The sequence below is a fragment of the Colobus angolensis genome, unplaced genomic scaffold (genome assembly GCF_000951035.1).
Source record: "Colobus angolensis palliatus isolate OR3802 unplaced genomic scaffold, Cang.pa_1.0 Scaffold794, whole genome shotgun sequence".
NCBI classification, from domain to species: Eukaryota; Metazoa; Chordata; class Mammalia; order Primates; family Cercopithecidae; genus Colobus; species Colobus angolensis.
In genome coordinates, this window is record NW_012121754.1 from 279857 (window position 1) to 302319 (window position 22463).

Sequence of the window (22463 nt, forward strand, 5' to 3'; positions counted from 1 at the left end):
CTGTGTTAGCCAGGATGGTCTCGATCTCCTGACCTCGTGATCCGCCTGCCTCGGCCTCCCAAAGTGCTGGGATTACAGGTGTGAGCCACCGCACCCGGCCAACAAATTTTCAACAAGCTCAAGAAGTTGATGGTACTGATGCAGAATGAGGCAGGGGGCTTGGCTACTTTGGAAAAAGCTTGGGGACCCAAACATTGTTCTGCACTGTCCTGCACAATGCTTCTAGGGGGCTAGTTTCAATTCTGGGTGCCAGGTTAAAAGGTATATAGAAAAGACCACCTTCTGCAGAATACAAAAATAACAAACATATTTTCACCAACAAAAGCCACAGCAGCAGCTCCACCATGTACTGGATGCTTATCGTGTGCCAGATACTCTAGGGAAACATGACCTGTTGTCTGATGTGAGCTTTAAAACAACTCTTTTACAGCTGAGAAATCTGAGTTTACCAACATTAAGTAATGAGGTGGATCTATTCGAATCTGTATAAATTTGCCCAGGAAACGGAGGAAGGGAAGCTTTCCCAGGGAAGATCCTGCCTCATCTGCAGATGGGACGGCTTGGACTGTGGCCTTGGCTGCCGGAACTGGAGAAGCTGGCTGGGAGGGCTGCATTGCCATGGGAACTTTGGATGGATTTTCCTGGACAAGAGTGACAATTCAACTCACTTTAGAATTATAGGGGTTTATATTGAAAGGTGTTGGTGATGCAACAGACTTAGCTCATGGGAGGCAGAAGTCTGAATGCTCTGGAATCAGGAAGAGTGGGCTCCCAGACAGCCTCAGTGGAATCCACCTTGCAGTCACCCTTGACTGCTTTTTGCCTGACTGGAAGATTCTGTGGCTTGAGATGCCAAGCATTGTTCAGGCCCATGGCCCCTGTGGGGGACTCTATGGATCATGGAGAAATTGGGTCCATTCTTATCGTTTGCCAGGAATGTGACAGCAGTTGACTGGGCTCCACATGGGCAGTCCTCCAGTTGGTGGTGGTGGGGGTCCCAGCCAAGGACAGGGGGATGCTTAGATCAGACTCTTCCACTGGTTAGATGGACTGTTTTTTTTTGTTTTTGTTTTTTGTTTTCTTTTTGTTTTTGTTTTGAGATGGAGTCTCTGTCACCCAGGCTGGAGTGCAGTGGTGCAATCTCGGCTCATTGCAACCTCTACCTCCTGGGTTCAAGTGATTCTCTTGCCTCAGCCTTCCAAGTAGCCAGGATTACAGGCACCTGCCACCACGCCTGGCTAATTTTTGTATTTTTAGTAGAGATGAGGTTTCACCATGTTAGCCAGGCTGGTCTTGAATTTCTGATCTCAAAGTGATTTGCCTGCCTCAACTTCCCGAAGTGCTGGGATTACAGGCACGAGTCACCATGCCTGGCCTTTAAATGGACTGCTTCTTAGCTGATGTAAGAATTATCAGTATCCCAGACAAGTCTATCCCACCAACTAACACAGAGAAAAAACACGAGCAAGTAATCTGTATGAAATATTAGTTTTAATAAAACAGAACCAGTCCACGTATGGAGGCACGGGCATAAGGTTAACTTGCACTAAATGTAGCTCGTATATTTTTTCTAAAATAATAGCTTGAGCATTGAGGACTTGGTGGCCTTAAGTACTAACCCGAAGCTGAGCTTCCCAGGAAGGTGACCCAATGGAGTGCTTGGAATTACAGGGTGAAGTCTTCTTCCTGGGTCAGAGCTGGTTCGGGGTCACTTGCTCTTGAGGTCCCTAAAGGCCACATGCGCTGCGTTTCGCCCAGCAGCTCCCATCACACCTCCTCCTGGAAGGGAATCTCCTATGAACCAAAGCTCTGCTCAAAAACCCGCCAGGGTGGGGGGAGAGGGGCGGGGCTTACAGAGATCCAGCAACAAAGCAGCCTGGGGCTGCTTAGAGGGGTGCAGGGGCGTGGGCACTGGAATCGCCTAGGACAGACATTCAATAGATCCTGGCTCCCTCCAGGCTTCCCGCACCAAAGGTCTGGGAAGGGGCCAGGTCCACAGCCCACAGTCTCAATGGCTGAGGGTGGACCTGCTGGATGTGCAGATGCTTAGTAAGCAAAGTTAAAATTTCAGAATAAGGGGTCGGGGGGAGGCGGGAGATGTGGAAGCACAGACTCTTTCCAGGAGGACCAGGTCCACACAGCTCAGAGAAAGTGCGCATAGCAAATGACAGCCTCAGCCAGCTCCGTTAGGCTTGGAATGCGCACGAGAAAGAATTGTAAAGTTGAAGAAGTTAACTTTATCCATCCTTTCTGGTCTAAAATATGGATGGAGGCCTCTAATCCCAGCACTTTGGGAAGCTGAGTGGGGAGGATCACTTTAGCTCGGAAGTTGGAGACCAGCCTGGGCAACGTGACAAAACCCATCTCTACAAAAGAATAAAAAATTAGCCAGGCATGATGGCACACACCTGTAGTCCCAGCTACGCCAGAGGCTGAGACAGGAGGATCACTTGAGCCCAGAAGGTTGACGCTGCAGTGAGCTGTGATCATACCACTGCACCCCAGCCTGGGCAATAGAGTGAAACCCCGTCTAAATATATATACGGATGGGGAATTTAGGGACATGGGTCTCTCACAACCCCGCATTGGAATGTGGTGAGATGCCTCCACCAGGACGCATCCCCAGGCCTCCTGAAGGGGAGGTGTGAGCTCAACTGTGGGCTGTGGTCAGCCTGGTGGAGGCAGCGGCTGGGTGCTCACCTGTGCACGGAGAATTCTGAACACAAGGCAGCTTCTTACAGTGGGAGTTCCCTGCTCCCCTCCCTCTCTGCCACCTTCATTGTTTATCTTCTTCCTCCTTCTCCAAGTCTCCGGCCTCCAGTGAGCCCTCCCAGTCCCCACAGGGTAGTGGGACTCCAGGTCACTCACCAGGATGAGCCCCACTTCCACAGAGATACAGGCCCTGGAGAGGGCAGCGGTAGCCAGAATGCAGGGGCACAGGGCGGGCAAAGTAGAGCTGGTCCAGGGACATGGCACAGTGGAATATGTTCTGCAGGGGCAGGGCCACAGTCATTAGCACAGGAGCGTTACAGCCTTTCCTGTCCTGGCGGGGTTTCTTCCCCTCCCCTGTTCTCCAGCAAAAGTTCTTCTCCTTCTGGGATATTTTCTTGGGTTCTTAAAATGCAGAAAGGGAAGGAGATGAGATGGAACGGGCACATGCCCTGGCGCTGGGAGTGAAGTTTTCCAGAGGCCTTTTGAGGAAGAAAGCAGGGTGGGGAACAGGAACTGAACAGGAAAGAAAAGAGGGTTTTGCTATCTACTCTGCATCCTTCTCGCTCTGCTGGAAAAACAGAATCGTCTGACTTATTGTGGCTGCTGGCATGTGTCTCTGAGAGAACTTCCTCCTGTGGCCAAGGCATCCACCTGAGCCCGGACCCTGGCGTCCGAGTTCCAGCAGGATCACTGTGAATGGCAGACAAGGGGCAACGGAGCCTGAGCACGGTTCTGCCCCCCTGGCTTGGGTGAGACCAGCCCCAGGCTGAGAAGGGAGGCAGCATGGGACAGGCGAAGGTCAGACTCAGGGGGCAGGTCTGGACAAGAAGCCCGACATCTGCTGGGCATCACCACAGGAGTGTCCCCCTGCTGCCCTCCTCACCTTGCCCCAAACTGAGGCCACCCTCTTCCCTCGAGTCTGCTCCTCCCCATCCTCCTGCGTCAGTGAATGACACCACCTTCCTCCCCCTGGCCTCTGCACCTACCCTTCACGTCACCTCCACCCTGACCCCCATGTGCACACTGTCACCAAGGCTTCTCAAGTCTGCCCGCCCCATGCCTGCTCTACCCAGCCATTCCCTTCCTTCCTGCTGCCTGGCCTTCTTTCCTCTACCCAGACCAGTGCTGTTCAGTGAACATGTAATGGGAGCTACATATGTAGTTTTTGATTTATTAGTAGCCACATTTAAAAAGTAAAAGCAGAGCCCGCTGTGGCCTGTAATCCCAGCACTTTGGGAGGCCAAGGTGGGAGGATCACTTGAGCCCCAGAGGGGCTCAGCTACTTTGGTCCCAGCTACTCAGGAGGCTGAGGTGGGAGGATGGATGGCTTGAGCTCCAGAGGTGGAGGCTGCAGTGAGCTATGATTGCACTACTGCACTCCAGCCTGGGTGATAGAACAAGACCCTATCTCTAGAAGGAAGAGAAGGGAGGGAGGGAAGGAGGGAAGGAGGGTAGGAGGAAGGGAGAGAGGGAGGGAGGAAGGAAAGAAGGGAGGAAGGAAGGTAGGAAGGGCAAGTTGATGAATTTAATGTCAATAACATATTTAGCTCAATATATCCAAAATATTATAATTTCAACATGTAATCAATATATAAATTATTGATGAGATATTTTATATTTTTTTCTATACTGTGTATATTCTACACTTGCAGTACATCTCACTTTGGCCTCAGATTTTTCTTTTGCTTGTTTTTTTTTTTAATTTTCTTTTTAGAGATAGGGTCTCATTCTGTTGCCCAGGCTGAAGTGCAATGGCGCATCACAGCTCACTGCAGTCTCGAACTCCCAGGCTCAAGCGATCCTCCTGCTTCAGCTTCCTGGGTAGCTGGGACCACAGGTACACACCACCACCCCTGGTGATGTTTTTGGTTTTTTGTTTTTGTAGAGATGGGGTCTCACTGTGTTCCCTAGGCTGGTCTCTGGCCTTGCAAGTGCTCAGTAGCTGCAATGAGGCGACTGAGCCTGGCCTCCTAACTGGTTTCCCTGTCTCCAATCTCTAGTTTTTGATAAACTGAAGTCTGAGGACATGCTGCTGCCTTGAGAAGGGGGTGCTCTCTCTGAAGAAAGTCAGACGGCAGAGACAGCATGGTTGTCAAGGCAGAGGGCCACAATCCTGCTGACCTTCTCAGTGGGGCTGTCCTGCCTGTGTTTCTGAGTCCCCACTAGGGATCCCCCATTCCCTCAATTTGATCACTTCTCTGCCCTCTCTCAGCCAGGGTCCCTGCCCCTGTCCTCCCTTCCTGATGAAAGCTGAGTATGGAGGGACAAGATAAAGCAGAGAGGTCACAGCCAGGAAGTGAGGGTGCAGAGGGAATGCTGTGGTGAGAGACCCCCTAGGCTTATACGCACCCCTCCAGGAAGCCCGAAGATTCTCTCCAAATCTGGTGGTGTGAGGATGTCTCTGCCAACCACAGAGTCCTTGAAGCCAGGGGCATAGACCTCGATGCAATCAAACACTGGGGTGCCAAAAACAGAGAAATGAGATCGTGTTAGGAAGAAGAGGAGGCGCTAAGGGGTAACAACTTGGCAAATTTACTAACAGTCATTAAATTACACACAGACATGGATTTATTTTATCATATGCAAATTATACCTCAATAGGTGAAAAACAAAAATCAGCCCACAAGCAAATGAATAACTCATCCCAAAGATGCATGGGCAGGCCAGTGCAGTCCCCAATTTTCCCCACTTCCCTACCCCAACCCTAAACACAAAGCTGCTTGTCTCCTCTTGCATATGCAGCTTTTTTTACCTCATCACTTTCCTCAAGCCCTTCTTTCCTCCCTCCCTTCCTTCCTTCCTTCCTTCCTTTGAGACGGAGTCTCACTCTGTCACCCAAGCTGGAGTGCAGTGGTGCGATCTCCTCTCACTGCAACCTCCGCCTCCGGGTTCAAACGATTCTCCTGCCTCAGCCTCCGGAGTAGCTGAGATTACAGACATGTGCCACCACCCCCTGCTAGTTTTTTGTGTGTTTTTAGTAGCGATGGCGTTTCACCATGTTGGTCAGGCCTGTCTTGAACTCTTGACCTCAGGTGATCCACCTGCCTCGGCGTCCTGAAGTGCTGGAATTACAGGCATGAGCCCCCATGCCTGGCCTGCTCAAGCTGTTTCTCTTGCTTGGAATGCCCTTTGCTGCCTGGCCAGCTCCTAGTCATCCTTGGAAATCCAGCTTGATGGTCCCTTCCTTTGAAAACCTTCCTTGTCCCTCTGGCTCATGTTTCTCCTTTGGTTCATGCAGTCAGCTATGCTGTAATGACAGGTTTCTTAATTTGTCTCCTCCATCCCTTGCTAGGCTGCGAGCAACTGGAGGGCAGGAACTGTGTTTTCTTGGCTTTCTTAGCCCAGTTCCTGACCCCAGCAGTCATACACTATGCTGACTTGAGGTTCCCTCGACTATTTCCTCCCTTTGGGACGTCACCTGCAGCTGTCAATCCTGAATGGGGCAGTGAGGGGGAGCAGGCCCAGTCAGGTCGCAAGCCCGGCTGTGGCTCTGGAGGCAGAACATGCAGCTGTCTTTACCTCTGTCTGCATAAGCGTTTCTCTCCTGCTCGTCCCAGGCCTTGCCTCCAGCCAGTGTGTAGGGCGTGTACTGAGTGAAGAGAGAGACTACGTGGCAGCCGGAGGGAGCCAGGGTGGGGTCCAGCGCAGAAGGGATGCAGAGCTCAATCACAGGCCTGTGCGGGCAGGGAGGATAGACGGCAGGTCTAAAGAGCAGCAGCGTGGAGGGAAGGGCCTCTGAGATGACTTGGGACTCAGTGGAGACCCTGAGATGACACCAATCCTGGGCGACTGCCGCCGTACAGCCACAGTGGTTGTCCACTTGCACTGGCTTAGCGGCCACCAGCGTGATCCAGAGCACCCGTGAGGAGCTGGCCTGGCCCAGACCCCCGAATGCATGGCCTGTCCTTGCCTGCCTTCATCACACGCTGTGCTCTAACCACAGCTCCCAAACGCAAATGTCTCCAAGGTCCACACAGACAGTGGGAGTGTGGAAAGAGGCCAGGCCTAAGAGAGCAGGCGCCCAGGCAGCCAGATTTCAGCCAGGCTTTAGCGGCCTGACTGCCTTTTCCAGAGCAGACCAATGGAAGACAGTTGCTAGGGCTGCCCCCAGCCCCAGCAGAGCTGTGACCTGCTTCCCACCCCACCACGTTTGCCTGCCACACCTTTTCTACCTGGAGCACATTCTCCCTCTGATCTCCAAATATGAGTCTCCTTCAAGGCCACGGGAAACGCCCCTTCTCCCTGCGTCCCTCAGCCGCAATGCTTTTCCTGAACTTGGATGTCCATCAGGGATCTCAAACGTCCCCTATTCAAACCCCAATGCCTGATTAGCCTCTAAATTCTGCTCCACCCCCACTGCCTCTTCCTCTCTTCAGTAAATGGAGGCATCATTTCACAGTCACTCCTTTGTATTACCCACATCCCACTCCCTGTCCAACAGCAAGTCCTGTTGGCTTCACCTTCAAAATATACCCAATCTTCCATCCCTTCTCATCACTTCCACTGCCCCCACCCTTGTCCAAGCCACTGTCCACTCTAACTTGGATTCTGCAACAGTAACCCATTGCAACAGATGCCTTAACGTTTTCTCCACACTGTGTCCAGGTTGGTCTTTCTAAACTATAAGGCAGGCTCTGCACAAACTTTCCTGGAGTAAGAGCCAGGGCAGTTGACAAGACCCAGAACGATCTGACACCCTTCACTCCCAGGTGCTCTCTCTCCAGCCACTCTGGCCTCATCCCTGTGCCTCTACACAGCAGCATGCTCCTGCCCCAGGGCCTTTGCACCTGACCTTCCCTCTGTCTGGATGTTCTTTCCCAGGTACCCACAAGATCTGTATCCTCACTTCCTTCCGGTCTCTGCTCAAGTGCCGCGTTATCAGAGAAGCCTTTCCTTCCCTTCCCTGCCTATTTTTCTCCACAGTGCTCATCATCAGTGCTTACTTGTTGATTGTCTTCCTCTCATGGATAGAAAGTCAGCAACCTGAGACCTTGTTGGCTTTGCTTGCTGATCTGTGCCCAGTCACTGAACCAAGCCTGGCACAGAGTAGAGACCCCAGAATATTTATAAATGGATGAATGAACTTTGCCCTATACCCTTCTCTCCAGGTGCACATCTTCTTTACCACATGCCATTTATTTGTGTACCTGTCTTATCATAAGCTTCGTGTCAGTTTCATGCCCCTGCCCCACTAGTTCTCCCGGCCCGTACCTAGTACAGAGCCCAGCACTGAATAGGTTTTCAACAGTGTGTGCTGGACAGCAGACAGGATGGAAAGGCTCTTGCTCCTACAGCGCCCCTGCCTTTTCTGGAAGGATGGAAATACAGCTGCAGTGGGAGGTGGGAAATGCTTTTAGAAGTTTTGCAAGAAGGCAGCTTATCAGAAAAAGAAAGGCTATGGAGCAGGGGACTGAGTGAGTGCGTGCCCCCTGACAGGCTCTGAGTGAGAGAACCTCCTTTGCTCTCCCAGAACACATTTTCTCGTCTTCTTCCCCAGCCCCAGCACTTTCCCGGGCAGTGCTCTGCCTCTCTGCCCCTTCCGCTAACCTGAGCTGCTCTTCACCCTTACCTGCCCTGGTCCTCAGATTTTTCACCTGGGATGCGCTTCCTGTCCTTAGAAGTTAAGTATGGATTTTGGCAGATCCTAAGTCACTGTGAAGCTTGAACGCCAGCCCTGATCCCTGCTGTGTGTGGCATGGACAACCCGCCTCCCAGGCCCATGTGGAAGAACATCAAGGGATGTTCTTCCAGGACTCCTACCTGCGGGAAGGCAGGCCGTCCATGGCGTCTTCAAAGGCCTGATGAAGGAGGAGGGTGTCTTCACAGTTCAGGTGGATGGAGCACTGGTGATGGGGCAGTGGGTGGCCCTTGGGAGCATTGGGGGCCGCCAGGAAGCTGGGCAGCCTGTCTACGGCCACTGAGGGACCAAAGAGGAGGGTCAGGTCTTAGCCCCCCAAGGTCCTCCCTCTACAGCCAGCACCCTGCTACCCTCAGTGGTGGATGGGAGTAGGAAAGTACGAGCAAGTGTTTCACCTTCTGACCAGGCTGCAGGGGGACACGGGGTCAGGGAATGGAGATGATGACAGAGTTCAGCTGTCCCCCACCGGGGGGTTTCTCACTCGGATGGGTCAAACGAGACAGTGTTGCAATGTGGTGTGCCTCTTACCATTGATCTTGGTGACAGGCGACCGGGTGTCCAGCTGAGAGATTTTCTCCAGGAATTTCTCAGGAAGCCACTCCTGGAAGGAGAAGCCTCCATGAAAGCCCCCCAGACGTCCAAGGCCCCAAGGAAGCTGCCTTCTTTCTTTGCTCAGGAAGATCCCTCAGTTGCTCCCTCTGGAAATCCTCTTCATCCTTCAAAGCTCAGCCAAAACCACCTCCCCTGTGAAGCCTTCCTAGATCCCCTCCCACTCAGCTCTAACCACTTCTTCCTCTGTGCTTGGCCAGCAGTTCTGACTGTGAAATAGTCCACACCTCTCCCTGCTTGCAAAGGGCACAGTGGTTTGCAGATCTCTTTTCACTACTGGTCTGTAAGCTCTTGGAAGCCTCGATGATCTCAGAATTGGCTTACCAAGTTTCTTTTTACTGACGTTTGTTGAATTTTATTAATGGAATCACTCAGAAAAAGTAGTGCTTTGCCCCTAAGAGTTGCCCCCAAGAATGGCTGGGAGCTTCATGCACGTATACATGTTATCGTATCTTTTGGGCACAGGGAAAGTCAATTGCAAAAACTGTCCCCCAAAGCTCACCCCTCCCTGTTTGCACACCCGTTTCTGTGTAACCTTGCAGTGCCCTCACACTCTGACTCTGGGCTTAGCCATGAGACTTGCTTTGGCCAATGCTAGCAAACAGGATGCAAAGAGATCAAACCACTTGATGCTTGCATACATGCTTGAGCTTGCCTGCTTTTGCCCCTTGCCAGACCCTGAGAACATGCCTGGACTACTGTGCTGGGGGAGAACAGACACACGGGGCAGAGCCGAGTCCCCCCGGTCATCCCAGCAGAAACTGTCCTGGACCAGCCACCACCGGCTAGCTCCCAGGAACATGAAGGAGTCCTGCCAAGATCAGCAGAGCTGGCAAGCTGACCTGCAGCTGACTGCAGATGCATGAGCCAGCCGTGAGCAGCTGAAATCCACCAAGATCAACTGAAGTCTCCAGTTCTGGGTGCCAGTATTTCTTATTGTATGCCCAGAAGTTTTGTGGCTCTTTTAATTAATTAATAATCATGGATAATACAACAGATAGTTGACACATACAATGGAATTAGAGCTGGTGAGAGGGGAGAAATGAGGAAAGTAGGAAAGTTGTGGAAATAACTCTAGATTGAAAGTCAGACCTGGGTTCTAGCTCTGGCTCTGCCAGTGGCCAGAATCTTGGTCACTTCACCTCTCTGGCCCCTTCTCCTCACCTGTGAGGCTTCTTCCCTGTTTGCTACCTGCCCTTACCTGCCTGTTTCCCAAATGCAGAGACTTGGCTTTTGCATCTCACACCCTGATGCGATCCTGGCTCCGTCAATCCCCACAGATTCCAACCCCTGTTTTGGCAGACATCTAAGCTCCACCCTCCTGCCCACAGTCTCACCTGTGGCGTCAGCTTCAGGAAGGTGATCTGTGGTGATGTGTTGGACAGCACCACCTTGCTTCTCACCTCTGTGCCATCTTCCAGCACAACTCCTTGAACACAGCCTTCACTGTTCACCTGCACCTTCGCCACTGTCTAGCGCCCACCAGAAACCCCCAGGAAGGGAAACTCAGGTTAGATCTTGTGGGATTCCCATGGTCTGTGATGGTCCTAGGCATTCACAACTTCTTCATCCCAAACCCACCCCATCAAGTTCTGCAGCTTCTCCATGAAACACTCAGCCTCAGTTCAGTGACCAGGGAATTCAAAGCGGGTGGTTAGCCACTAACAGGCTGCGTGATCTTAGTCTCCTGATTCTGCAGCCCACCCCCTCACAGCTCCTCTGTTCATCGGTAAAACAAGGGACCTTCCAAATCTGAGACTTGGTTCTGTCCTGGGATCCTTGCCAGTAACTGGGGTGGGGTAGAGGGGCCGTTCACCTTTTCAGTGAAGATGCTTGCTCCATGGGTGGTGGCTGAGCTTGCGATGGCATCAGAAAGGGCACCCATGCCCCCTTGGACGTAGCCCCAGGCTCCCTGCATCCCCTCCAGGCTCCCCATCACATGATGCAGCAGCACATACCTGAGGACAGACCATCCGACTCAGATCCTGGAGGTGGGATCTCATCTCCCCAGAGTTGTAGGTGCAACTATTCCTTTCCATCTTGATCTTCAGCCCCTCCCTGCCACCATCCAGCCCTTTCCCAGTAGCCTTTAATGAGCTCAAGTTCTTGTAAGAGCCCTTTGCCTTCTCTACACCAACTCCCCAGCAAGTGTGTGCATAGCTTTATTACCAAAAAGAAGGCAATGATGCCCAAACCTGCAGCTCCAGCATTCTCATGAGCTCCAGCTCCTGTGTCTAACTACCCACAGATATCTCCATTTGGACGCTTTCTTGGTAGGCATCTTAAACCCACCACCTTTTCCCCATTCTCCAGCTGCTTCCCCTTCAATCTTTCCCATTCCAGTGAATGACACCTTTCCATAGAAGGTTCTGTTTCCAACAGAAACCAGGTGTCAGTCTTGACCACTACCATTCTTCCCCATCTACGTCCACACAGCAAAGCCAACTCAGCCTCCAAAGGGCTTGCAAGGCCACCCCACCTCTCAGCCTCTCTTCTCTTCCTCATGCTGCTGCAGTAGTGCCCCTCATTGGAACCCCTCTCCCACACTTTCTCCCCTGCAGGTCTTTGTCCACATATATCCTGGAGCCCCATCTTAAAGCCCAGCTGTGCTCCTGCCACTCACTTATCGCCATTCCAAACCTCCCTGGCTTGGCGCTGCTCTTAGGGAATGGCCAGTCTCCTAGCAGGTGCTCCAGCCTCATCCCTCATCCTGTCCCCTCTCTCTACCCCATCCTCCTAACTAACAGAACCACTAGATTCCTGGGTAGATCACACGTTCTCTAACCCCAGCATTTCCCCTGCTGTTCTGTCAGCCTGAAGCCCCTTCCTCCCTCATCTTGTGTTTTGCTAACTCCTCTTTGTCCTTTGGGTTTCAGATCAAACCCCTCTTCCATGTGGAGGCTTCTCTGACCCTAGGTCAGGCTGTGTTCCGGCTGTTCCTCCTAGCATCACACTCACACCACTTCATCATCATCACTCGCTCTGTGTGTCTCATCATCAGGACGTCTGCTCCACGCACTACCGTATCCCCAGCACCTAGCGAGCGCTCATCCATATTTGCTGGAAGAATTAATGAAGGAACAAATTACTTAAAGGCACATTTCACAAACTGAGCACTGGCTAAGCCTCTCAGAGATCCCAAGAGAAAAGGGCAGGAGGCCCCAGCTGGAAGATCCAGATTGGCTGGTAGATCACAGCTTGGCCAACGTGTAGCAACTGCTGCCAAGCCCCCATCTCTATGGTCCTGGGGGAATTTGGGGCCGGCTTAATATGTGTTGAAAAACCACTTCCAAAGGTGTGCTCATCCCTTGAGTCCCTTGAGAGAAAAGCCACGTTGACAGCTTCTAGCTTCTAGCTGTATCTTCTGGTGCACTGGAAACGGCCCAACACTTGGCGGCATTCTCCATCCCAACACACACACACACACACACACCCCTCCATTCCTGCTTCTGTGGGGGCTCATTAAGTCAGACCACACTGCAGGCTTCACTGTGTCTGACTGTCACCTCTCGGATTGGGCTGTCAGCGCACACCCGCACTCACGAAGAGAAAGGCAGCTTACTGTCCATCCTGAGGTGTCTGTGTGAGTGTCCCGGAGCCCAGGGAAAGGACCGGTGGCAGGCAAGGGAGAATGGGTGTTTGCGGGAGCGGAGAGGTAGAAGAGGGAAGGGAAGAGGAGAGGAAAGAAGATATTAATGTTGAGATACCAAGCGGGAGGTGGGAGAGGCTTTTCTTAGTGAAGCAGTAGGGCACAGTCACTAAGAAGGAAGATTTTGGGGAGTCAGACACCTCGAGCTGAAAATCAGCCTTGCCACTTGAGTGGCTTTGGGCAAGACACTCCCTTCTCTGAACCGCAGTTCTCAGACGTTGCTCTGAGGGTTAAATGGATCGTGTGTGATGTGCCTGGCTTGGTTCCTGGCTCACTGGGTGAGCTCTGTTAAGTGGCAGCTGTTGCTGCGGCCACTGCCACTGTTGTCCTCACTGCTGTTGGGGAACATGCCCCATTCCTGTGTCCCGCCTCACCCCCCTCACTCACCCACTCCCCGGAGTGCGGGGACTTGTCATGGCTCCAATCACAGCATCTGTGGCCAGAGTGGCTTTTAGAGGCTCAGACTCAAACCACTGATCCAGCACCTGGACAGCACAACAGCAGAGAGAAGGCCTTAGGGGCCTCGACGGGAGGAGGGTCCCCTTGCTCCCTGGTCGGGCCTGACGCTGGGGAACCGCTCACCTTGGTAATGGGAGCTGTGAGGACCTCATAATATTCGGGAAGCTGGGCTCCCAGGATGCAGCCTATAACAGAAGATCCACAAAACAGTAGTTGAAACAGGTGACAGGGAAACCCTCCAACCTGGCCTGTGGGATAAAAGATTGGAGGAGGCCGAGACTTCCTGCCGGGAGATGGTATAGCACAGCCAATGCAGAGACAGACCCAGCTTAAGTCCCGGCCATACCTCTCACTAGCAGCGCCTGGGACACATTTTTAACATCTCTGAACCTGATTCTTTACCTGTAACACGGGAATCCTATTTTACACCCCAAGGGCTACGGTGAGCATTAAATGAGCTAGGTAAAGCATTTGCAAGTTCAAAGGCATTTAATATGTTTAATCAGTTAGCATTATGTTTGGAAAATTTTAAACTTGTACCTTATTCCCTTATTTTGAACTCTGGAAGGCCCATATCCTGGGAGGTAGCTGGCATGGCTGATCCATTCCTACAACCCTGATTCAGACCATTTCAGAGTAACTAGGTTTTAAGACCTTCAGGATAGAAATCATGGTCTCTAGCCTTATAGCACCTAGGCCTAGCTTAGTGTCTGGCACGTAGTAGTTGCTCGATAAATGTTTTTTGCGTGTTTTTCACACAAAGCTCCCTGGACTGGTTATCTGAGAGGCAGTGTCTACTTTTTGCATTTGTAATAGATTCCACTGGCTCCACACTCTTTGCAATGTATAAGTCTGCAGTGCCTCCCAACCCACCACAGCTTGGTTAACCTGCCCGGCTCCTTGGCTCTGGGCTTATCCATGTGACTTGGCCAGCCAGTGGAATGTTTGCAGATGTGACACAAAGCCAGACCTGAAACAGGCCTGTATATTGGGGCATGCCCTCTGTGCTTGTGCCACTGATGTGAAAAGTCCACGCCCAGATCAGCATGTGCTTCTACAAGGAGGATGGGGGGTACCTGGAGCAGAGCTGCCTCCACTGAGCTGCTGCAGACACAAACACATGCCTGAGACCAGACCAGATCAGCTGAGCCAGCTGGGATCAGCTGAACCACGAAGACATGTGGGAAACAAACGATTTGTTTGTTTTTTCTAGGATATAGAGGCTAAACTGGTCTGTATATCCTCAAGGAGGGCAGAAAATAATAGCACACTTGATGTGCCTTCCATTCTCATACTCATGACAGACATTACTAACTGATCACAGAACTTCTCCTTGCTGACCCCAAATCTAGCATTCTTCCTGTATGAGAGCAGCACTTCAAATCTCTTGGCCCCTATATCTTATTCTAGCCACGGCCATGATGCCGAACTCCATGCAGGCTTTGATCAGCTTCACAAAGGCAACTCTACAGCATCTCACTTCAGTGCTGAAAAGTAAGCCTCTCTACTTCTTCCCTAGGGCACTCATGGGAACCTACTTGGCACCCACAGATGCACAGCCCAGAAGTGTGGGAGTCAATGCCCTGTGAGGCAACCCTTGACCAATGGGAGATAGAACCCAAGGAATAAATATTTCCCTTTCCATCTCCCAAGAAGGTTCCTCAAACGCATTTCATAAGGTTTCCCAGAGGGCCCACACAGGTCCAGCATCTTGTCACCCACAGTGTGGCTAGTGTGATCACACACTCTGGTATTGACTCTTTCTCTGTCTACTCTCACCCCCACTTTCTCCTATTTTTGTGCCTTGGGGTCACCCTTCCAAATGAACTACCCATGCACAAGCCTTGGTCTCAAGCTCTATTTTAAAGCGCATCAGCCTAAGATGCTCTCAAGAAAGTGCTCCAGGTTGCCCGTAATTGATCACAGCATGTTAACTGATCCCAGCTGGCAGGTTGCCATGGAGGTTCAGGCTTGTGTCTAGGCATTGAGACAATGCGCTCACCTCCTTGAAGGTCACTCATCATGCCCCGGTGCCTGCACTTGGACTTACCTGCCTTCAGCAGGGGCTTGAGGGTGGACAGCGACTTGATCCTTTGCAGCACAGAGCCACGCTGGAAGGCTGCCATGTCCACGGGGGCCGCATCCAGCAGAGGGTCAATGGCTAATGCCAAGCGATGCATGAACTCCTCATATGTGGGAAAGACCTGGAACAGAGCTCTGCATCAAGGTCCCACCATCCATATCCCTCCCGTCCATGCTGTCCCCATATGGCCTGTCACCCCCACAGCTTGATGGTTCCTCGGGCCTCATTCCCCACTGTGGCTTGGCTTGGCTCTGTTGAGCTCCCCCAGTTCCAGGTCTCTGGGTTAACATCAACACCAAGAAGAGTACATGGGGTGGAGGTGGGGGTGGTCAGGAGACCCTGGGCGATAAGAGCAGCCACCAGGAGTGGCAACAGGGACAAGGAGCTAATGCTGGCCAACACAAAGTGTCACCCACAGAAAACTGGCAAGAATCTTAGGGTGTGGTCTCTGTGATAAACCATGAAACCACTTAGAAGTTTCTTCCTTCTGTCATTTCTTCTTTTTTTTTTCCAAGATGGAGTCTTGCTCTGTCACCCAGGCTGGAGTGCAGTGGCGCGATCTTGGCTCACTGCAACCTCTGCCTCCCAGGTTCAAGCGATTCTCCTGCCTCAGCCTCCTGAGTAGCTGGGATTATAGGCATGTGCCACCATGCCCAGCTAATTTTTGTAGTTTTAGTAGAGACAGAGTCTCACCATGTTGGCCAGGCTGGTCACGAACTTCCGACCTCAAGTGATCCGCCTGCCTCGGCCTCCCAAAGTGCTGGGATTATAGGAGTGAGCTGCTGCGCCTAGCCTGTCCTTCTGTCCTCTCATATATTACTGGTAGAAGTTAGACCTTTGCTTGTATTCTTTTCTAGTCTGTACGTCTCCCATGCCACCTCATCACCCGCAGTCACAGAAGACTGCCTCTTCTCACCCCACAAGCTCCCACGTCAGAATCCACTTTCGAAAGCCTGGTTTCTGACACTCACTTTCGCTTCCCTGGTGGGCACAGGAGCAGTGACAGAAGCCTGTGCTACTGGAGGCCCTACCTGATTCTTCTTAGCCCTGGACTTTGCATTTTGGTCTATCTCTACCCATGGATAGACCCATGACATTTTAATAAGTATTACATAAAGAAAAGTTCCATGTTAAAATACATTTGAGAAGTCTTGACAAAAACGAAGTTAAACAGGTTTCTCTAAGCAGGACTTTAATATGACAGCATGGAAAGACAAAACCAGGAATCAAGCTCCTTACTTTCCACGATGGGAAATGGGCCCTTGCCTCTGGCGTGTGTGGTCGCTAGAGTGTAGGGCCACAGCTAGTGTCCTGCAGGCCTGGGGACCTGGCCTTGTGCCAAATCCCCTCAAGTGCATCTGAGATGGGCAGGATTTGGACGAGAGGATGCAGGTGGTGGTCTCCAATCTGCCACACCAAAGAGCCATCAAAGAAGCACTTTTAAAAAGCTAAGGTCCTCAGGCCAGGTGTGGTGGTTCATGCCTGTAATCCTAGCACTTTGGGAGGCGGAGGTGGGAGGATTGCTTGAGCTCAAGAGTTCCAGACCAGCCTGGGCAACATAGTGAGACTTTTGTCTCTACAAAAAAATTAAAGATAACTTAGCCGGGCATGGTGGTGAGTGCCTGTAATCCCAGCTACTCAGGTGGCTGAGGCAGGAGGATTGTTTGGGCATGGGAGGCGGAGGTTGCAGTGAGCCAAGATCGCACCGCTGCACTCCAGCCTGGGTGACAGAGTGAGACCCTGTCTTAAAAACAAATGAAATAAAATAACAAAATAAAAGGCTAAGCTTCTCAGGTGATTCTGATCATCAGCCAGGTCTGAAAACTGCTGGTGGAAGAGACATGTAGGCCGTGCATCTATGGTTCTCTAAGTTTTACCCAGTAGTAGATTAACACAAGAAAAGCAATGTACATGGGTTCTATTAACCTAGGTTCTTCTTATGAAAATGTCTCCACTGAGATATGATTTAATGCTACACCTCAGCTTGTATCCACGCTTGGTACAAAACGGCCATTCAAATAATCTTCCTATGTCCACAGAACCAACTGTGGCAGGGCCCTTACGGAACTCAGTGGCTCATCTAGACAAGGCCACCCAGCAGGTTCCTAGAATGCAGTTCCAAGGGAAAAAAAGTGCATTCTCCATCCAACATGTGCTTATCCCATCACCAGGGCTGCACACCATCATGGACACTTTGTTGCCTTGGGCAGTCAGGAGGGAGCCTTGGGATGCCACATTGAATGAATATTTAGAACTCTCTTGTCCTAATTTCCTGATTCAGTTGATTTCATCCTTAATTTTCTCTGATCGTCCCTCATCCTCTTTTCTGGCTTTCATGTGCTTTAATGTGGACAAACACTCGGAACTCTGTCTGAAAGCTGGAGGGGCATGAAGCACTTCCCGGTGTAAGAACACGCCGGTACATTTCCTCTTGAACTCAGCATGCACAGCCCCTCTGACAGTGGCCCCATATTGAACACACGCAGGTGTGCGGGTCTTCCAGTCCACTGGTCTTCATCAGCATCCTCCACTCGCTTCTCTTCACAGTGCCTGAGATCAAGAGTTGCCACCAACTGGAGCCCTCCTAGGAATGTGGGGTGGCCTGGCCCAGTGCCCATGGCCTTTGGACAGTTGTTCTAGGACAATCCAACCACGCCCATCTTTAGGCTGCTGAGGGAGTAGGAGCTCAGTCACTGTCGCCTTCCCTACCTGGGCATCCTTCCGGGAGAATTGGGCAATCTGCTTCTGGTTTTCTGCCATGTCTGTGCCCAGCAGAAGGGACCTGGGCACCTTGCTGCCCACACCCTCTTCCAGCATGGGGGTGAAGGAGTAGGGGTTTCGAAGATGAAGCCTCAGCCCATGTTTCTGCAGAACACAAACAGCACGGCAACAAATGAACGGCTCTGTGGTCTCTGCCCGTCATCTTTTTCTCCTATTGTGTTTGTTTGAACATATAGGTACCTGTGTGTAGATTCCCAAGTATATGGTCCTGGTGTCTGTTTTTTAAATATAAGTTTATAAAAAGCCCTCTTGCCCAAGTACCCTATGGTAGACAATGCTGTATCATACCACAGTACACTACAGCATTCTATACCATACCATACATACCGTACCATGCCATACAGCACCACGCCATGCCACATCATACCATACCACACTACATCACATCACACCATACACACCATGCCATACCACACCCTACCACATCACATGATACTATACCATGTCCTATCACTACGCCATGCCACGTCATACCACACCACACCACGGCACATTCATTCCACGCCAGGGACTGTACTAGGGTTTACAATGGTTACCTCACAACAACTTTGTAAGTACAGTCTTGCATCACTTATGGGGATATGTTCTGAGAAATGCATTGTTAGGCAATTTTGTCGTAGTTTGAGCATCACAGAGTGTACCCACACAAACCTAGATCTGATAGCCTGCCACATATAGGCTGTGTGGTATAGCCTATTGCTGCAAATCTGCACAGCATGTTACTGCACTGAATCCTGGAGGCAACTGTAATATAATGGTATTTGGGTATCTAAACATATCTAGGCTGGGAGCAGTGGCTCATGCCTGTAATCTCAGCATTTTGGGAGTCCAAGGTGCACAGATCAGTTGAGGTCAGGAGTTCAAGAGCAGCCTGGCCAATATGGTGAAACCCCATCTCTACTTAGAATACAAAAATTAGCTGGGCGTGTTGGCACACACCTGTAGTCCCAACTACTCGGAAGGCTGAGGCAGGAGAATCGCTCGAACCTGGAAGGCAGAGGTTGCAGTGAGGTGAGACTGCACCACTGCACTCCAGCCTGGGTGACAAAGCGAGACTCTGTCTCAAAAAACAAAAACAAAAACAAAAACAAAAACCCAAACATAGAAAAGGTACATTAAGAATATGGCATAAAAGGTAAGAAAAATGATACCGTATAGAGCCCTCACGATGAATGCAGCCTGCAGGATTGGAAGTTGCTCTGGGTGAGTGGTGAGTGACTGAAGGCCCAGCACATTGCTGTGCACTACTGCACTCTTTATAAATACAGTACACTTAGGCTACACTACATTGATTAAAACATTTTCTTCAGTAAGTTAGCTTACTGCAACTTTTAAACTCTATAAACGTTTTAATTTTTAAAACCTTTTTGATTCATTTAAAAAGACACTTGGCTAAAAACACAAACATTGTATAGCTATATAAACTATTTTCTTTATATCCTCATTCTGTAAGCTTTTTTCCATTTTCAAAATTTTTACTTTTTTTTTACTTTTAAAATTGTTTTGCTAAAAAGTAAAGCGCAAACACACACATCAGCCTAGGGCTACACGGGGTCAGGATCATCAGTGTCACTGCCTTCCACCTCCACATCCTGCCCCACTGCAGGGTCTTCAGGGACAGTAACACGTGGCGCTGTCATCGCTAGAGAGCAATGCCTTCTGCTGGATACCTCCTGACAGACCTGCCTGAGGCTGTTTGACAGTGAATTTTTTAAATAAGGAAAAGGAATACATTCTAAAATAATAATAAAAAGCATAGTATAATAAATACGTTAAGAAGTGACAAAGTCATTTACAATCAAGTATTATGTACTGTATATAATTATATGTACTAGACTTTTTGACAACTGGCCACACAGTAGGCTTATCACCACAAACACATGAATAATATGCTGCACTGTAACTACGACATCACTAGGGGACAGGAATTTTTTTCAGCTCCATTGTAAGCTTATGGGACTACCATTGTATATAGTCTATCGTTGACCAACATGTTGTCACGTGGCACGTGGCTGTCTTACTATCCTCATTGTACAAAAGCAACACGAGAGGCTCATAGGAGTTAAATAATTTGTCCCAGGTCACTTTAGGAGGTAGGTCTGGGTTTCAAAACCACAGCTGTGTAACTGCAAAGCCCTAGCTCTCAGCACCAGTCTGTAACTGCTCCACTTCAGAAATAAATAATTAAATTTAGAAAGACACAATCAAGCAATGGTTATGTGAAAATCTATACTTACAAGGTAGATAAATTATTCACATCAGAACATTTTATTTACTTTGCAGACTCATTTACTCCAGGGTCACTTTAAGTGGAAGTCCCCTTGATGCATTTAAAATATGATTTGATTTACAAATATTTGATTAGCACATAGAACTTTCCAAGAGCATATCTACTTCCTCAAAGGAGGCCCAGATAAAGCAAAAGGGGCCTGTGCTGCCTCCAGTTTCTGCTGTCCAGAGGCTTCCTTCTCTAGATCCGTGGCCTGCTCCCTCAACGACTGGAGGTCTTGGCTGGAATGCCACCTTATCAGCCAGGCCTCTCCTGCACTCCCTGCCCCCTCGCCCTGCAATATTTTTCCCCAAAGTACCTGTCACCACATGGCTAATCACATATTTAGTGTTTTCATTGTCTCCCCAAGTAGAATGTGAGCCGTGTGAAGTCAGGGGCATTGTCTATTTTGTTCACTGCTGTATCCCCCGCATGCAGACATAGTGCAGTTAATAAGCATTCCGTCGACTCTGAATAAATGAATGCTACGTTGCAGACAAGGTACAGCCGCAGAGGAGAGAAATGAGATCTGAGAGTAGAGGTTTTAGAAAAGCACGAGGAAACCAAAAACAGGCTTTTCCAACAATTGCCGCTGGAGTTGCTCCATGCTGGAGACGCTCCAGGCGGGCAGGCTCGCCGCAGCTCTGGACACTCTGTGCCTCGAGGAGGTTCCCGACACTGGCGGGGCCAGGGCCAGAAGACGGCTGGGGTCCCTCCTAACCCTAAGATGGAGACATTCTTTATTCTAAGCTGGAGAAACTTCCAGCTTCTTTCTTCTTAAAGCAGTCAACTTTCTCATACCCAGGAAGCATCCTTAGTTTCTCTCCTTGTCATTCTTGACATCCCGTACGCTGCCTCCAGAACCTGTGTGCTTCTCTCTAAGCCACCATTTTGGGAATCGCTGCAGCGGCGGCCTCGTGATCCACATGCGACCCTTCTGTTTCCGCCGAGTCCTCACCAGCCAGCAGGTGGGCTGACCTTTGTAAAGTCACAAATCCTAGCAGTGAACTTCCTGATCACACACCTCACTGGCTTCTCGCTGCACTTGGATAAAATGCAGTCCCCGAATTGGCCCCTGCCCCTCCCACCCCAATCTGCTGCCCTCTGCCTGTCACTCCTCTGCCCTGGCTACACTGACCTGCCCTCTGCTCATGCCTGCCTGGGTGGGTCCATCTCCTCTTCCCTCTGACTGGAGACCGTCTGCTCAGATGTCCACATGGCTGCTGCTGGTGACCTCTTGGTATTTGAAAACCTGCTCAAATGTCACCTCCTTGAGGAAGATGTCCTTCCTGGTTGCCATCTAGGCTGGAATCTCCACTCTCTCTCTAATGCTGCCTTCTTTTCTTTTCTTCTTGGCACTTACCTCTACCTGAAGTTCTCTCCCTAAGAGCAGGGTCCTTGCCTTTCCAGTTCACTGCTGTACACCCAAGGGCTTCTCTCAGCGCCTGGCACACAGCAGGTACTCAGAAACATGGACTGAATGAATGAATAACCCCCCCAAATCAGGGACCTAAGAGGAATCCAAAAGTTATTCCAAGTATAACTAATTGACTATGAACCACTTTTCATTTGATTCCAGGACTTTCTCTTCTAAATGGAGGCTCTGTCATTCTTAATGGTGTTAAATCCAATTTAGCTTAAAGCTGCCTCCTTGAATACTTTAAGCTCAGCCTAAAGGTTTCTCTGTTCATAGTGAACTCTAAGCTAGAAGGAAGTGTAAACAGACTGTAACCTACTCCTGTGTCAAGCGCCGAGTTTTGGCCAATCAAAGGGGACCAAGTGTTTAAACTGTGTTCAAATAAGACAAACACTGAGCTGTATCCAATCCAGCTATTTCTGTACCTCACTTCCATTTTCTGTACATCACCTTTCACTTTGCCTATGAATCTTCTTCTACCACAGGGCTGTGCCGGAGACTTTGAGCATACTCTGGCTCAGGAGGCTGATCCATTTATGAATCATCTTTGCTCAATTAAACTCTGTTAAATTTAATTTGGTGAAGGTTTTCCTTTTAACAATGGTTTTAATTATGTGGAGTTCGAATGAGAAGGGGAATGTTAAGGAACCATCAGATTATATCCATGAGATTTGTTCGGATTATGAAGTATTTTTCTTAAAAAAAAAAAAAAAAAAGAAAGCAAAACCCTTCTTTTATTTACCCCATGAGAGTTCTCAGCATGCATAACCATCATGGGTGGAAACTGTTGGAAAGCGTTGTGTGTCTAAATGACCAGAGATACAAGAGACTTTTTTTTTTTTTTTT

At 50.1% G+C, this 22463-nt stretch overlaps 1 protein-coding gene across 1 annotated transcript in view; it reads right to left on the reverse strand.

Annotated features, from left to right (window-relative positions):
* Positions 1 to 1471: 1471 nt before the first annotated feature.
* PYROXD2 (pyridine nucleotide-disulphide oxidoreductase domain 2) overlaps positions 1472 to 22463 on the reverse strand; it is a 33484-nt gene continuing 12492 nt past the window's right edge. Inside the window, exons 4-15 of the mRNA XM_011928751.1 lie at positions 17860 to 18062; positions 15118 to 15271; positions 13191 to 13252; positions 12996 to 13093; positions 10776 to 10917; positions 10297 to 10431; positions 8879 to 8951; positions 8473 to 8629; positions 6232 to 6386; positions 5062 to 5168; positions 2869 to 2989; positions 1472 to 1779 (exon numbers count right to left, since the gene is read on the reverse strand). Of these exons, the coding sequence (XP_011784141.1) occupies positions 1709 to 1779; positions 2869 to 2989; positions 5062 to 5168; positions 6232 to 6386; positions 8473 to 8629; positions 8879 to 8951; positions 10297 to 10431; positions 10776 to 10917; positions 12996 to 13093; positions 13191 to 13252; positions 15118 to 15271; positions 17860 to 18062 (1478 nt within the window). The 3' untranslated portion in view covers positions 1472 to 1708. The remainder of the gene's footprint in view (positions 1780 to 2868; positions 2990 to 5061; positions 5169 to 6231; positions 6387 to 8472; positions 8630 to 8878; positions 8952 to 10296; positions 10432 to 10775; positions 10918 to 12995; positions 13094 to 13190; positions 13253 to 15117; positions 15272 to 17859; positions 18063 to 22463) is intronic.